General features: G+C 41.0%; 1 protein-coding gene across 4 annotated transcripts in view; it reads left to right on the forward strand.

Moving 5' to 3' along the window:
* CDH11 (cadherin 11) overlaps window positions 1–11,902 on the forward strand; it is an 85,396-nt gene extending 73,494 nt beyond the window's left edge. For all 4 annotated transcript variants that reach the window (XM_063334644.1, XM_063334643.1, XM_063334646.1 and 1 more), the window contains 4 exons: window positions 56–177; window positions 1,115–1,232; window positions 7,770–8,021; window positions 9,004–11,902. In XM_063334644.1, the coding sequence (XP_063190714.1) occupies window positions 56–177; window positions 1,115–1,232; window positions 7,770–8,021; window positions 9,004–9,500 (989 nt within the window). In that variant the 3' untranslated portion in view covers window positions 9,501–11,902. The remainder of the gene's footprint in view (window positions 1–55; window positions 178–1,114; window positions 1,233–7,769; window positions 8,022–9,003) is intronic.
* Window positions 11,903–17,899: the final 5,997 nt, after the last annotated feature.

The raw sequence follows: 17,899 nt of genomic DNA on the forward strand, positions 1-17,899 counted from the left end.
TGTTTTGAGGGGTTTTCCTGCTTCTGGTTCATTTTGGTTTTGCTTCCTCCCATAGACAAACAACACCAGGAAGCCAAAGTTCCAGTTGCAATCAAGGTCGTCGATGTCAATGACAATGCTCCCAAATTTGCAGCAGCCTATGAAGCGTTCGTTTGCGAGAATGCTCGAAGCAACCAGGTACGCCTGTGCCCACCACCTTCCCTGCGCAGGGATTCCTTGCGTCAGGCTGTTAGCCCGGTTTGGGGTTGGCAGCTCAAATGAGAGGTAGTAAACGAGTATTTACTTTGAAATTCTAGCCAAAATGCCTAGAGCACACAGAAAGGCACTTTCCTGTTTGTTTGGTTTATTTTTGAACACTGTTTATTTTTATATTTATTATATTTATATTATTTATAATATAAATTTATATTTTATATATTAATAATATATATTAAATATATAATTTATATATTATTATATTTATATTATAAAAGATAAAAAATATTTATATTTTGAACACATGTGTTTATTTTTCAACACATTGAATGTGACCGGTGTTGACTGTGGGTATCCACCATCACATGTCCAACGAAGCTGTTTGGGAGCAGCTCTCCCAGTTGGGAGCCTGTTCTGGATATTAGAGAAAAACCTCAGCATCTTACAGCAAGAATCACAGTACAGTGCTTGGAGGGTTTCGCCTCCAGATTTACCCCTGAACTATCTGTGAGGAAGAGGGGTTAGTATGATATAGAAATACTGCTCTACACATTATCTGCACTTGTGGAGTTAGTGTAGCATTTTGGAAAGGACAGTGTGATAACAGCCTCTGAGCTGCTGAATTTTCTGCATAATTTTATTTAGTCTACTAAGTTATCATTTGTTTATAAGAATGTATATATAGCTGTACACTTTTCCATCTATAATTCTGTGTTAGTTAAATGTAATAGCAAATTAAGACTGCCTGTTCTAATTTTGAGGCTGTTTTGTGTTTATAATTGCATACATTTGTTGAGGTATTTGGGGGGTTTCTGCTATATCAAAATTCGTCGTGTTCAAGGGATTTCTCAGTGTGTTGTCTAGATGTGATGGAACCAGAGGAGGAGCTGTTTGTTTACAGAGTACTTTTCTTTTACAGCAATTTACTACAATTAGTGCTGATGACAAGGATGACTCGGCCAATGGACCAAGATTTATCTTCAGTTTACCACCTGAAATCATTCATAATCCGAATTTTACACTCAGAGACAACAGAGGTTTGTGCAAAGATTCCCTCTATACTAGTGTCCAAAGAAATGACAAAGGAAAACTAATGGTCAACATAATGTCATGCCACAGCATTTTCATTAACTTGGACGGTGTCTGTTTTCCAGAGATTTAGGGGAGAAAAGCAGAAAAGATACAGCTTGAAATACAGGGATGTTCTTGAAATAATGTAATGTTTGTTAACTCACTTTCATTTTCTCGAATATATATTTTAAACTACATAATCATACCTTACATGAAAAACCCGCTGCCATTTTATCTCCCAGGAAGAGGGTAAAAAACATTGACAAAAACTTGCGCTAAACATAATTGGCAGATCTCCTTGATTTAGAGAAAACTTACTCGCTAAGCTAAAATTAGCTAAGGCAGGAAAATTGTTAAGTTGCTTGTATTTGTTCACCTTTCCGTGCTTGCTAGTTTTTTAAATTATGGATCACAAGAGACATGGACTAGATGCCTAATGGGATAAAATCCCTGCCACACGAACCTTTTGCAGGAAATACATCTGTGAATTTCTGTTGTGGAACATACCCAGATTGAGCGTATCTCAGGATAATGGGTATCCTGATCCCTTTGCCAAGTTTCTGTTCATGAAATAAAGTAGAGCCTTGCATTCAGATTGATGTTAAGATGCAAGAAATCTATAGGCAAAAAAACCCCAGGCATAGGTGAACATCAGATCTCATTTGATCATCTAATAGCGTCAGGGAACCTAACGTGCCAGAGCTTGAGGAAACCAGAGAGCGTAAGCAGAAAAAAGACAGATTCAGTCATTAGAAATATTTATTCTATTTATTTAACGATAATCTATGTCATGTTCTCATTCAACGTTCACTTGTTATTTTCCTGTACAGGGAAAAAACTGTTTCAGCTTCTAAGAAATTGGTTTTAATTAGCAGGCTTTAATGTTTGAAGGAAAACTTGACTGTTTTCTGAAACATAGAACTCTGTTGAACCGGTTTAAATAATGAATCCAAAGGACTTCTTCCAGATTGCCAGAAGTGCAAAAGGCAACATAATCCAGATCCGTGATTTCAGTAACAACTTCTTGCTCTCGAGTGTTGTGTTGTGGTGTGCTTTATATCTCTATCACATCTGAAGTGAGGGTAATTATCATCAGAGTTCCCAAACAAAATTTCTGTTATTCTTGAAGGATCAAAGTAATGCTGTTGCCTGGTGCTTGACACGTGTACGTACATAAGCAATTCATAGAGGACCCAGTGGAGGGGGGATATATTTATTCTCTTCCAAGTAGCAAAACACAATTTTTTAAAAAATTGATGAATGTATTTTTAGAGAGAAGTAAATAAAAATGTATTCTTTGCTTGAGACCCTGAGGCCAAGTTTCTCTTTAAAAGCTATTTTGTGGTCACCATATCAAACTGAAAATGGATTAGATTATAAAATCTAACAGAGGAAGCATAGGTCAGAATTGAGATGCTGTGATACAGCTGCAGGCAAATGGTGTTATGGTTCCTGACTCCAGCCGGTTGCATTAATCCTTCATTTCCATATGCACCAAATTCATTCTTTTTTTTACATGACAAATATACCCAGATAAAAATGTTTCGTAATGGAAACGGTGACGTCAGCTGAATGTAGTGACTGTAGCTGACAATACTGCAAAAGGTTATTTCAACAAGACGGTATTTAAGGATTGAATCGTCCTGTATAATTTTGTGTTTAGGAGATGAATAGTGTAATGAAATGCATCCATTTCCATCCTGGCTTTCCCTCATATTTTTCGTACAATCCTCAGTGCAGTGATGATGTTAATTTAACTATTTCTGTGTTTGTTTTTTAAATAAGTTATACTACAGAGCAAAGTAGAACGGTTAAAATTCGATGTACTTCCATATAAAGAAACTTCTCCGAGTGAGTGTGTTACCATTTGCAAGTCAAATAATTTACATGATCATTTAAAATTTCTTTTTTCATTTGTAAATCTGAGTAGTCTATATACCATGCCACCACTTTCAGAGGGAATTGCTAGTTTTAAAGAAAAATGGCTTTATTAACTGCGGAGAACAGTTAATGAAAACTGCAATGTTTGGGTCTATTACAGAACTTTAAAGTGAATACAGTCCTATAATTATCATTTAATAGAGTTTCTTTCTACCAACTCCTAAAAGTAATCACATACTGCAGTAATCCAAAAAAACGTAATCACATTCTACATCCTATTAATAGCCTACTGTGTTACCACGTTTTTCAGCTGAGCCTATCTTCCATAGAAAACATGAGATAATGGCTTATCGCATGCTGTGATAAAACACTGAATTACTTTTGCGCTGTTTACTTACATTATACCCCGTAAATAAACAGCGCTGTGTTTGCCCAGGCTCTGTTCAGTTTTACTCCCACTGAAGTCAGAGCAGGAGAGGCTCGTGACACTTTGCAGGAGAGAGAGACGGGTTTTTAGCAAACGGATTTCCTGCTTTTAATCCTAAACTGCAATGGCCTTTCCTTGGGCTCCTTCCCGCGGGCGGAGGCCTGGCACACACCCAGCGCTGCGGGGAGGGTTGCCACCGCCCCGATTTACCGCGAATTACACCGCGATGGTAAAAGCGAGGCGTAGCAATTCTCTCAGCTACACAAATTAGTGCTTTACAAAGGCTGGAATTAAATTTGTGAGTCCGCTAAAAATCAGTGACTAAAATCCGCTTTTTTCAGAGAAGCGTGTCCTCTGGCTCTCAGTTTCAGGCCTTTTAATGAAGGAAATTTGAAACATATGAACAATAAAGTTATGGGATTTTGCCATGGGTTATCCACAACAATTGCCACTCCTGGTAATGAATTTGGACAGATGGACCCCTGAACTTGTTTAGGTTTCTTACTGAATCAGCACTCACATTCTGATGTAGAACCATAGAATGCTTCGGGTTGGAAGGGACCTTAAAGATCATCTAGTGCCAACCCCCTGCCACGGGCAGGGACACCTTCCACACGCCGTGGTCAGCTTCTTTAATCTAGAAGCCTCCTGACACAATACATATGTTAACAGGCCCCCAAAAACTAAGCTGCATTTGCCTGTATATAGAGGAAAAACTGGAAAAGCATCAATAAGATCACCGAGAAAAAGACGAAAATCAAAGGCCAGGAAGATCACTCTAAAGATCACCATAAAGTAATTGTGAAGATTTCATGGAGAGTGTAGGTAATCTTCACTTACAACGCTTTTGGATATTGGATATCCCAGACAATAATAGCTGGAAAAATGAGAGTGTGCGTATTTTTCTGGTAGTGTTGAGATGGTTATTTGCTTCCTTCTGTCTTGTGTTAACCCCCATTGTGTTCATTAAGACTGTCAGTCAAGTAGCTCCCATATGTGTTAAGTGATAGTTTTAAGCTGGTGTTGACATTTAACTTCTGTTTCTGGGCTTAAAAAATGCTATTATACCTGGATTATAGTTATACTCCTGGGACTTGAAAATAATGAAAAAGCAAGGATGAGAATATTAGCTAGGATTATATGTTATCTTTTATCTAGGTAAAAGAGGTTTTTTCCACTTATGGATATTATGTTTCTTCTAAATACGAGAAACGAACATAAACGGGAAAAAAAGTTTAAAAAAGTGACCTTTTAGGTTGATGTATGGTAGTCCTTTATAAACTTTAGCCAGACATGTTGATTGGATTTTTCCTTTTATTTAAAAAAAAAATTAAACTAGAAATCACTTCAAGTTAAACCAGATAAATCAACCGTTGGATCAAATTCAGCCTCAGTGTAATGTAATTGAGTGCAGCGGAATTGGCCAGTCTGTGTAAGGACTGAATAATTTGCCATCCTCTTCCTATTTCTAGTTAGGAATACTATTTAAGCTGCCAAAATTCAAGAAAAATACAATGTGATACAATATAATATAATATAATATAATAAAAAATGCCTAGCCAGCAGACTAAATATACTAATATATGATATTGCCTGTGTTTCCTGCCGTGTTGCCTTTGCAGCCTCTAGGCAGTTGTAGCTCAGCCCACTATTAATGTTCATATTTTTTGCCACAAGAATAATCTGTCCTGTTGTGATCTTTCATTTAATAGAGCAGATCTTTGTTCTCATATTGAGGAAATGAATTATTAAATGCATTTTAGAGAACCCTGTGGAATAGTTTTATTCTATATCAATATATATTAGTTCAAGTATTAGTTGATAGGTTAATAGATATTAGATGTTACATTTCTATTTATACCAAATTGTTGCGAGCCCATTAATTTAAAGTCCTAAAACAAGATTCCTATCACATAGACACTGATATCACTAAGGTCCTTTAAAAAATTGTGCTACAAAGCCTAGCTGGGCAAATACGGCGTATCAACATGTAGGAGGTTAGAAAGACTCTGAAAAGAGACAAAGGGCACCTCGAAAAACCACAAGCGATAAATAACCAGATCTTTATCAGCTTCTCTGTCCTTAGCAAATATGACCATCATGTAAAGGAGAAGTTAACAAGCTGTTTTCTATTCAGACGTTATTTTTGTGAGACTTCAGTGTCAGAAAGACTACAGTTCTGTCATGCTGAGGTGACCACGCTGGGCATCAGGTGTGGTGGGCCTGGCAGGAGAGGCCTACGTATGGGGAGATGAATTAATTTGGCGTGTCACAAACAGATACTATCTAAGACGGTCCTAAAAAAATTTCACCCTTTCTGGTGTAATCTGCAGAAGTTCCTAGTGGGAGAGTTGGATAAGCAGGGCCCCAGTGCAGGCATCCTTCTCATCCCATAAACTGACCCGTGTCCACCAAATTTGGGGACGGTTTCAGATCTTGTCCTACATCAGGGGTACTGCCTGCAAGGGTGGTTAACATAAGGCACAATACTTCTCTTTTGGTATAATTTATTCACAAACTTTCATGGAAAGTGCAGTGATTAGATCATTAGAAAGGTTTTATGATTTGCATTATTAAATGCTGGAATTTATGCTGACTCTTCAACAGGAAGATGATTAATCTTCTGCAGTACCCTGAGGCAATAGTAAAATGTGTACCGTTGGAGGTGAATACCCCTCCCTTCGTAGATGAAAGAACCGTTCCCTTCTTTTCTTCCTTTCCATTCTGTAGTGAAAAATAAAGAACATGGCAAAACGGAACAGGTTGTGTGAAGTAAATCCTCATCCTAAACAAGTTTTTGAAGGTCTGAAAACCACGGATGTGATCGTTTCATTTTATTTACTTCAGGGTGTGTACAATTTTATAAACTTTGGTTCAGTCTGTGAGCTGAGAAACAAGGAGCACAACAAAGAAACGCTGCTGGTGTTTCCTCGCCTTTGTCCGGTGTGGCTGGGAGCAGGAAGCGCTGGCCATCTCATCCCAGCGTTTCACGTCCCACGCTTCCCCTTCTACTGCCTTTGCCGCAGGAAGTGTGCAGGACTCTCCAAAATGACCTTCTGTGCTGAGATGGCAGCTGGGTATCCACCCCCTGCACCAGGAGGCCCATGGCCGGCAACCGCTCAGTGAGAATGATGGGAAATAGCGCTAGAACAATGCCTTTAACTCTTCCTTGTGGCCACGTAATTCAAAACGTGCCCACACTGTGCATGCATGGTCAAGCTTTCTGAACTCTGGTCTTGGGTGTTTGGGTGAAAAACAGGTTCTGACAGAATACTGTTAACTTTGGTGCTTCTTACTGAAACAGGTCAACACTGAATGGGGAACAGGGGTTGTTTAGCCTGGAGAAAAAGAGGCTCAGGGGAGACTTTATTGCAAGGTGGGGGTCGGTCTCTTCTCCCATGTAAAAGGCAATAGGACAAGAGGAAATGGCTTCAAGTTGTGTTAGGAGAGGTTTAGGATGGATATTAGGAAAAAATTCTTCGCTGAAAGGGTTGTCAAACTTCGGAACAGGCTGTCCAGGGAAGTGGTGGAGTCACCATCCCTGGGGGTATATAAGAAACACATAGACATGGTGCTGAGGGACATGGGTTAGCGGTGACTTGGCAGAGCCGAGTTAATGGTTGGCCTGGATGATCTTTAAGGTGTCTTCCAACCCAAACGATTCTATGATTCTATGTTGGCTTTTCATTTTGGTGGGAGTCTCATTAACACAGGCCATTTTGGTGCAGATTTCTGACTTCCTTTCCTGTAGGCCTGACACCAAGAACAATAAATGAGGAGGATTTGGTTTTTTCCCCTCCACTGAAGGCTTTAATTCTGGAAAGGGACTAGAACCAGCTCAGAGAGCAATGTCAAGGCCCAATCATTCTGGTAGTTGATGAAGTATTTTGAGTGTCTCAGAAAGGTCATGGGGTGCTAAAAGGAGGTACTAACAGAGATATTTTTTGTGTTCCTTGTGTTACCCTCATCACCCTAAAATAATTAATATTGAGTGTGGTACTGTATGAATGAAACACAATACTGTAATTGTTCTTGGGTCATTAGGAAGGCGATACATATACTGGTTTATTGTACAAATTATGCTGAAGCATCTGAAAATTCAGAGCCATTGTAGCAAGATGTATTTTCCCAGTATTTACTAAGAGGATGACTTTGTGGAAAAAAATAATGATGACTGTCTCTCTTCTTTAAACAGATAACACAGCAAGTGTTCTTGTTAGACGTGAAGGATTTAGTCGCCAAAAGCAAGATTTATACCTTCTTCCTATTGTAATAAGCGATGGTGGCCTCCCCCCTATGAGCAGCACCAACACCCTCACCATTCGGGTCTGCGGCTGTGACAGCAACGGCTCCTTGCTCTCCTGCAACGCCGAAGCCTACATCCTCAACGCTGGGCTAAGCACTGGAGCTTTAATTGCCATTCTTGCTTGCATTGTGATTTTGTTAGGTAAAAAAGTTCTTATTACTCTACTACACTTCTTTGCATTAAAAAATTACCCTTGCCTTCAGCTCCAAGGTGGATAAATGAATCTTAATTTCTTAGCTTTTATTTTTATAGGAGGTACTAATTTGCCTGGCTGAAATGCAATATATGATAAGTGCAGTAGCAAACACCAGTGAATTTGTGTAGGTGCGCTCAGAGAATGTCCTTTTGCGGCCTAATATCCGTTAATCGGGGACACTGTTTAAAGGAGGTCATGGCATACAGCTTGAAGTTTTGTGATCTTCCCCGGTTGACAGGTTCCTTATTGAGGTCAGCCAGGATTAATGGCTCCTGCCAGCTATTTCCCTCCAACTCCTCTTGTAGTGAAGACAAACCAATGGCTCAGAAGACCCGCTTTTAAGACAGTGCTGTAAAGCATTTCCTGATGATTTGAAAATACTTATATAAAATGTTTTAATTTGCCCATAGTAATTTATAGTCTTTTTTATGGATTTTAGAGTTACTTTATAGAAATTTGTAGTGAGAAGGAAGAAAACAACAAAAGCGTGTGTTTTGAGGCGTCGCTTAAGAAAAATTCTGTTTTCGTGGAAATGAAATATGGAATTAGAGTTCAGCTTTGGGCATACAGGAGAAAGTAAAGATTCATCGTTGGTTTATTGCAGACATAGGTGTGTTTGGGCTGCTCAAAGGTAGCACCACAGCCCTCACACAGCACCGGCGGCCCACAAATGATTTAGTCTTGGGGTAATGAACAATTAGTAAGAGCAGTGGCATTCAGCCCAAACAGAAAACCTCAGATCAGCATGTTCAATTCTGTGTACAAACATCAATGCTTTTACGGAGCTAGGTATGCTAAAATTGCAGATGTTAGCAAAAATACCTGATGAACTGCAGCACAAAAGCTGAGGTTTCAGTGAAGGCAATAATCTATTGATAAAGCAGCCGCTGTTTAAGAGTGCAGTCTAACTTGCTTTTTTTTCTTTAGTCATTGTAGTGTTGTTTGTAACACTGAAAAGGCAGAAAAAAGAACCTCTGATTGTTTTCGAAGAAGAAGATGTCCGAGAGAACATTATTACTTATGATGATGAAGGTGGAGGAGAGGAAGACACCGAAGCTTTTGACATAGCTACTTTGCAGAACCCCGATGGCATCAATGGATTTATTCCTCGCAAAGACATAAAACCCGAGTATCAGTACATGCCGAGACCAGGGCTCCGGCCGGCTCCTAATAGCGTTGATGTTGATGATTTCATCAACACGAGAATACAAGAGGCCGATAACGATCCCACTGCTCCTCCTTATGACTCTATTCAGATCTATGGCTACGAGGGAAGAGGCTCGGTGGCTGGTTCACTTAGCTCCTTGGAGTCAGCGACAACAGATTCTGATTTGGACTACGACTATCTACAAAATTGGGGACCTCGATTTAAGAAACTTGCAGACTTGTATGGCTCCAAAGACACTTTCGATGACGATTCTTAACAATAAAGTTTAAGATTTGGCCTTAAGAACTGTGTCCGATGTTCTGAAGAATCCAGAAGAAATGTAAGCAGGTATTTTTTTAAAAATCAAGAAAAATCTCATTTAAACATTTAAGTTTGACAGAGAGGATTCCTTTGATAAAAAAGGACATAAAAGTGGTAAATACTGTGAAGTACCTTTTCCTACAAAAGGCAAATATAGAAGTTGGCTGCCAACTTCACTAGAGGAAAAAACCCACTTAAGAAATACAAAATATTTAAATGAAGGAAAATGCTAAAAGCGAACCTACAAGTAAGGGAAATCTTTTATGTATTATGAACATCTAAATCTTTTATGTCAAAGAAGCTTCCACAAATTAGAAAAGATAACAGTTCTGAGCTGTAATTTCGCCTTAAACTATGGACACTCTGTATGGTAGTGCATTTTTAAACTTGAAATATATAATATTCAGCCAGCTTAAACCCATATGATGTATGTACAGTACAATGTACAATTATTATGTCTCTTGAGCATCAAACTTGTTACTGCTGATTCTTGTAAATCTTTTTGCTTATACTTTCATCTTGAACTAATACGTGCCAGATATAAAAACTCTGTCTTGTTGCAGTGGGAGGCGCCCTATTTCTATGTCATTTTTAATGTATCTATTTGTACAATTTTAAAATTCTTATTTTAGTATACATACAAATATCAGTATTCTGACATGTAAGAAATGTTACAGCATCACACTTATATTTTATGAACATTGTACTGTTGCTTTAATATGTGCTTCAATATAAGAAGCAGACTTTGAAATAAACTGATTCTTTTTTAATTCTTGTTCTGGTTATTAAGCATATAAGGAAAAACATAGTGTTTCTAATGTCCCATTTATAGTTCTGACTAATTTACTACAATTGTGACCTTTTAATAGCCTTATTTATTATGTGTTTGTAGTTGGTTTGTTGCCTTGTTAAGTGATTATTTAAAAATCAAGTACATTTTACAAATGTTTTTTAGATTAAAAAAAATGTAACGTCTGGTGAACATTTTGTACCCTCTCTATCTACAGCTTGTGGCTGCTCCCAGAACACAGGAATACTCTTCATATAATACTACTGTGTTTTCTGGATTAAATTAAGTGTAATACTTTTCAATATTTCCCATGTAATATGCATTTATCTTATATCTTAGAAATTCCAGAGGTTTCAGAAATGGCTTTAGAAGTGGACAGGAGTACTCTGTGCTTACAATTTACTCCAGGCTTGTGAATTTCCGTATCTGTGCTAAGCTTCTGCGGGTTCTAGAGACTTGAATCTGACCCACTTTAGATTCCCTAAAGACTGTTCTACCTGACAATTACCTTACCTGAGTAGTAATTAAGATTCTGGCACTTACTTCTTTTCTTTTTTCTTCTGATTTCCCCCCCCCGTTCACTGCAGTAGAATAGCATCGTCTACTGATAGGAAGACATTTTAATTTGTGATGACAGAAATACAGAGTGCTTTCAGAGTTGGTCTTTGTAATGTATGTTTTTAATCGAAAAATGATCTATAACTTTTTTTATATTAGTTCAGAATGAGCAAGGGATTGGAATATGTTCCGCGCATCAACATTTTCCGCATCTGTGTACAGCTGTACTTCTGCTAAATTTAATATAGTTTGCTGTTTAGGGTCAGAGATCAGCAGCTGCAATATGGGAAGAGGCAATAAATAGAAACGATATACGTTTTTCTACCGTTCATTTTACAGACCCCGTCCTTCATTTGCAGTCGGGTTCCAAACTGCTTGATCTGAGAGGAAATCTGATGTATCGCTTTTCTGAAGACCCCCATATATGTAGTTAGATTAAAATTTAACGCGTTAAAATTATGAACGATGTTTCAGCTCTTATATTTTTAACATATTCACTCGTCCCATTATATCCCTATGTTTTATAAGGCAGAGTTTGCTAAATCAGCAGATTTGCTTTACAATGTTTATTGTAATATTTCACTTTATTATAGCTGTATGCATTCTATATGATTCTATAGTTTATTATTAACTCGGTTCAAATTTCTTTGGTTGTTGATTTTTCTCTGTTTATAATCCAAAGAATATTTTGCTAGATTTGCACATTTCTCCATTATAAATTTAAATAAACATAAAAAAAAAAATGAAATGAGTATCAATTTACAAATTAACAAATGGAAATAAAGTAAAAAAAAAAAAAGTCATTTGTAGGACTCCATCCTCATTGATGCTATCTGGGTTTATTTCAGTATTGAGCAAGTTTTAGAGTTAATAACTGCATTTTCTACATTTTTATGTTTAATTTTTAAGAAGGACATTGTCAACTACATTTTTTTAATAGTTTTAAATGCTTTGAGTTTTAGTCTCTATTGTTTGTAGCACTCTCGTAGATGCTTGGAAATAAATTTTCTTTCCCTGCTGGTTTTGTCCTTTTTCATTTGATTATTTTTCCCGTTCCCAGCGAATATGCAATTACCCTAGCGCTTTATGAAGTTAGTCTCGCTGATCGCAGCCAACACCACCTCTGAAATGCTGGGAATTGTACTCATTACGTATCATCTGCAGCACCCCCAGCGAACGGCGTGTTTTGGCACAACAACAGAACGTTTATTCCTGTTCAAACTTCACCGCGGCAGCCGCTGGAGTCTCGGGTTTGTAATCTGAGGGAGCGAAACCCAGCCCGGGGTGAGTCCCCGACACGAAGCGGAGAAGGCTGTGGGCTGGGGTCGGAGCTTCTCGCGGTGCTCCCAAGGATCTCGGCACCCTGGGAAGGGATTTGCTTGCAGGAGTTATTTTAGCGCCGGGAAGTCTCGCTTCCCGACGGAGCTGGGGGAAGGACTGAGCCTCGCAGCTGGGGAAGGCAACTGAAAGATTTATTATGACTTCAGCGGGTTTGAAGACAAACCCTAATTAAAGGAGGATCACCACAGCTGAGCCAGGTAAGGCAAGGGACAGCAGCAAGCGCAGGTGATGTTTTTGGCCTCTTCTAAGTCCTGCCTGAGACACCATTTGGAGGGGGGACACGGCAAACCCCTTCCAAATGCCCTCAGTAACTGGCAGCGTGACATTGGCCAGGAGCGATGTTTATTTCGTGAGCTGAGCGCGTGTATATGCTCCTCTTGGCAAAAATACGCAGCTCCTCGTCTGGCTGCTGATGGCCAGAAGAACGTGCCTCTGAGCGCGGTCGCCCTGCCTCCCTCCTGCCTCATGTGTATCCACCCTGCTTTTGGACACGGTTTCTCTCATCAGTGCAGAGAAGCAATTAGGTATGCAAGTTCAGTGCCGGTTGCTAAGGGAACTCTCAAAACTTGCACTGATATGGAAGGGGAGGGTTTGTTTGGGATTTTTTAGGTTGCCTCTGTCGTGTTCTTGCCATGATGATGCAGTTTCTGATACCGTGTCAAGGGGAACAAGCTTGCCGCCAACGTTTACGTGATCTTGTGCAGGATCACGCCTCAGAAGCTGATACGACCACAGATGAGAAAAGCTTTTAAATGATTTGCATGTTTTCTTGGCTCCATGTTGTTGACTGACCGACAAAATAAAATGCTAAATTTTACCGCGTTGGTGCTGATAAGATTACAGAAGTAGTGAAGAATGGGAATTTAAATCAGGCTCACAAAGAGGCAACCTTAGCTTTCCAGGACCCAAAAGCCTGCAATTCTTTTATGACTTTCCCATCCAGCAGAAGTCTCAGAATTCCATGCTTTTATTGAAAGGGTCAGTAAAAAAAATAATCTAGGTGGGCCCTGTGCAGATTTCCACTTTGGTGACTGACTGAAATGCTGAGCTGTAACCAAAGCTGAACAGGCAGCACCAGAAGCACATTTTACAGTAAAAAAAAACCAAACATACAATAAAAAGGAATGGCTTGTGTAAGGGGATGAGTGAGCTTGTCAGAATTAGTTAGATGCAGGTCTCTGGAGCTTTGCTATTGTTTTCATTAATTTGGGCTGAGACTGGGGATGAACCGGTTTGACCCAGTTCCGTGCCCAGGCATGCCAGTGAACGAGCTTTCTATTATTCAGTATCACTAATCTCAGCGTTTGATAAGGAAGGCTGTTTCAAATCCTTGGCTGACCGAGCTGGGCTGGCTACGGATACCCAAGTCAGAAGAAGAACAACTTTAACCAACTCCGACCTCTTCTCAATTGGGATTTATAGATTCAGTCGCTTGAAAAACACGCCTCTCGTAGCTCTGCACAAAGTCCAGGGCCTTGCCCACTCACCAGCTTGAGCTGGTATTTGTTACTCCCTCCCTTGGTAACTGCAAGCCCTGCTTCCAAAATCAGGCCCTGGACCGAGGTGGTGGGTCGTACACGCCAGGGGCAGCGCTTACCCATGGGGGGTTCTGCAGAGATACTAGAAAGAGAAAACAACCCACTTACACCATAGCTGTTTTAAAGCGAGTCCCTGAATTTTAAGACATGCCTAGCATTTTTGTTGGTTAGTGAAAGAAACTTAGACTTTGTGGCTGCTTTGGACTGAGGTTACTGATTGCTTTGTGGGGTTTTTTTTTAAAAACAAGTGAAAAACATGTTTATTTTAATTGACCAGATCCATATGCTGTTCTCCAGGCCTTCCTGCAAGTGAAGGCTTTATTTTGTTGTTGTTGTCTTCTTCTTTTCCGATGTAAATCATTCCATGAGTCCGTGACTCACCACTTTGGCTGCCGAGGCACATTTCCTGCAGCTCTGTCACCAGCAGGCCTTGCGGACGCACCGCTCCTCAGACAGGGCTGCTGTATGAGTACGAAGTGCTTCTGTACTGTTCTTTGCACTATATGGAGGTCTTAAGAGGGCGGGGGAGGCAGATTTTTTTTATTTTTATTTTGGAGCTATGATGCTTTCACTTCCACGACTACAAAACTGGCTTTCTGTGTTCGCCTGCTGTGCTCAGTGCCCTGTCTCTGGGCGGTAAGGAGCAATTTTTCAGGGAGTAATAAACTCCCTCGTGCTTGGCAGGGCGTCTTCAGAAAGCCCCATTGTTCCCCCGCCGCCAAAGATGGCCTTCCGTCCAGGAGACTACTCTCCCTGCTGCAGCCCCAGCTCGCGTTTTCCTTCTTCTTATTAGCGTTCTGAAGAAAGTCATCATTAATCAAACGCAAGCACATTTAGCAAAGTTCAACGTGTATGAAAAATTTATGTCAACCTTTAGGCTCTATGACAGCCCCAAGGCTTCACTTAATAAGTTCTATAATGACTTACTGTTAATGGCCGATTCACATTATCTCTTTGAGGTCTATTGGGCCTTTCAGTAACATTTTCTATTATTGATTGTGGAGCTGTTGTACGCTACCCAGCCACAGGAGCAAAACTCTTGTTTATGTTCTTTGCTTTCTAAAGTTGGATGCACTGAACTATAACAACTCGCACACCATACTTTTCTCTCGTGTTAATTTCTGTGGCTCTAATATGGCGCAGTAGTGAATGGACGAGTAGCTACTTGGGGGGGGGGCGCTGGCAGAAGCGCTTGAAAATTACTAGAAATTTGACAGATCTTGTCCATTGATTTAGCAGAAATCTACACTTCAAAACCCATCATCCAACTATCTATCACCCTCGCTAACAGCCTCAGAAGAGGTCAAAGACAGAACGGCTGACTGCCCAAGGTTCTGCAGTTTTGGCCGCTAATGAATCACATTTAATCTCAGACATTTAATTTCTTTCAGAATTTTTATCGGGGGGCGGGGGGGGGGGGGGAAGAAATTGAAAAGGGAAAGGTTTCTGACAACTGAGCGCTGCCTGTTTCTGCGGCTTTACACAATGCTCCAGCAAATGCTTCTCGCTAAACACGATCTCTCAAGATTGTTCAGTACTCGTAATTGTGGTATTATTTTTCTAAAGCCTAGATCCTGTATACACTCACTATTTAGCACAATGTTTACTACTGTGAATAAATGGTAGCACTCATAATAGTAAGTATAATGAGGTAACAGTGCTGTAATCTAAGTGCTCCCACACTACTGGAAGCTAATATCGCGCACTGTGTTGAAACGTCGTTAAATGAAAGAATACAAACACTTTATGTGCCTACACACACTGCCACTGCGCTGCAGACGACGCTGAAGTGCCCGGTGTCATGTAAACTGTCTTTCATGGAGAAAAATTCCTCCAATAACACCTAAGCATCTCACTAAGAACTGCTCAAATGGCATACTTTTTTTGTCCCGGCCACCCAAAGAGGACTGATTGTATGTTTCATTCATGTAAGCAACAATATGCAACCGCAGTAAAGGGGAAAAAATAGAAGAGAAAACCAAATAAAGCCACAGCGTCTGCTTTAAAACATTTTGAAAAAGCCAGAAGAAAGCAGCAGGAATTCATTGTATTGATAGACACTGTAAATCACCGGCAAGGTCAGCACCTGCTCTGGAGCCACGATAACATGTAGACCAAAGCAGAACAAGTTGTTCTTTCCTGCTGCCCCTCCTCCCCTTCCCCATCACACTCCCAAAACTAAACTTGCTCCGATGGCAGAGCCGCGAGGTCAGAACCCTGGTCCTGGGCACGCAGACACACCAGCTCCTAAGACATGGACACGAGGCCTTTTTTTTTTTTTTTTTAACGTCCATTGTAAAGCCACCTCATGCTCACTGGCTCGCTCTGTAAATACAGGGCATTTTGCATTACCGGCTTCACCTTTCTGATGCCGGACCAGCCCAAGGGCACTCCGAAATCTGCTGGCTGCTTGCCAAGTGAGTCCACAGCATAAACAAGCTATTTACCACCAAACTCTTTAAAGAATTAAAAGCTGTGCATAACCCCGAATATTCCAAGGAGACTATTGCTGGTAAACTGCTCTCAGCCATAGAGGATGATCAGAAACTTTAGCAGCAAGCTTTGCTATCAGCTCTGCTTCGAAGTAAAAAGGGCATCTGTACTTGACTGTAATAAAAAACTAGAGCAAAACGTCTGCATGATAATAACAGAGACCACAGTTTTAATGAGAGTTGGGGAAAAAGAAAGACTAGCATGTCTGAATGTTTATTTGCCCTCGGTGGATTATGAGCTAATATTAAAGTCCCTGCTTTTTTTAGCATGGAGGTCAGCATGGAGCTGTGCTAATAAAAGCACATGAGGCTCCCACTGCACCTATAAAATTTGGAACCTAAACGAACCCTTCCAGTGCGGTGCATGAAGCCGCACGCCAGCGATTCAGTGCAGAACCGGCCCCTTCCCATCACAGGTACACGAGGGGAGGCAAATCCCAGCAACAGGCTGTGGCGCCGTTTGGCACTGCGGAGGTTACTGTAATTATCGCTCCCCGAGAGCCTGGACTGTGTCCTTTCTTCTGACCCCCCGCGAAAGCCTCCGGCGTTAGCCTTCTTTGCTACCAATTTGTGTTGGCTGCAGAGTCTAAGGGCAAAATTTATGGGATATTCCTGCGAGTCACGAGCTGGAATAGCCACTGACGGCCGAGAGATTGAGGTCTCCCAGCCCGGCGCAGGGGGCACCCAGGCTGTCCTGGGAGTGGTGTAGGTGTGTGTCTGCCAAGGGAACAATGTGCTGTGACCAAACTACCAAAAAACAACCACCCCCTCTGGCCAGAAAAACACTTTCCAGGCTGGGGAGTCAGGCCACTGATGAAGAGCAGCATTTCTAGCAAGGCCACCAGGCAACAGGAGAGGTGCCGAAGCAAAGGCAGCAGGGGAAGGAGGAGAAGGAGGAGTAGCTCACCTTAAACCATCCCCTTCTGCCTACGCTTGCTTTCATATTTGTCTTGAAAGCTGTTTCAGGAAAGAGTGGGAAGATAGAAGGTTCAGGTAAACTATTTTGTGGTTGATGATTGGTACAATGTCTTATAGGGAGCGAAATAGTAGTCTACAGTACAACCATGATAATCTGGGCATGTATGATGGTGTAAAGGGGACTTGGTTCTCAATGCTCGCCTTGGCCCCCCGCCCTGGTTCACCAGCCACCACTTTGGTTGTGTTGCCACGATGGAGATGCGACACCAAAGCACAGACAGGGGAGACAAATCAAGGTGGGGAAAAAGCTTTGCTTTACGCTAGAAGAAAGAAGGCAGCTCTGAGGCCCTGCAGACAGGAACCTCTCTGTGCAGGAGGCCCTGCAGATCTGCTGAGGGTGCGACATTTTAAAGAGTCAAGACTCCTGCTGACTTCAAATGTCACCTTGCAGCTCTTAAAAATCCCTTTCTCTCATAATCCCATGGAGCTTTAAGAATAGGAACAGACCCCTAGAGAACTTTCATCCGTTCTCTGCCGGGTCCCTCTCCAGTCATGTCGTGCTCCGGGACCCCCTGTTGGTTTGGTGCATCTCTGCTGTCACAGCAGTGGGGGTCAGGTCAGAGCAGCGCTATAAAGCATGACAGGGCTCACGAAAGCGTCCTCGCTCCTCACAGCTGAGTGGCAGTAAAGTGGGATGTCCAGCAGGTAAAGGACTGTT

The sequence above is a fragment of the Chroicocephalus ridibundus genome, chromosome 4 (assembly GCF_963924245.1).
Source record: "Chroicocephalus ridibundus chromosome 4, bChrRid1.1, whole genome shotgun sequence".
Classification (NCBI taxonomy): domain Eukaryota; kingdom Metazoa; phylum Chordata; class Aves; order Charadriiformes; family Laridae; genus Chroicocephalus; species Chroicocephalus ridibundus.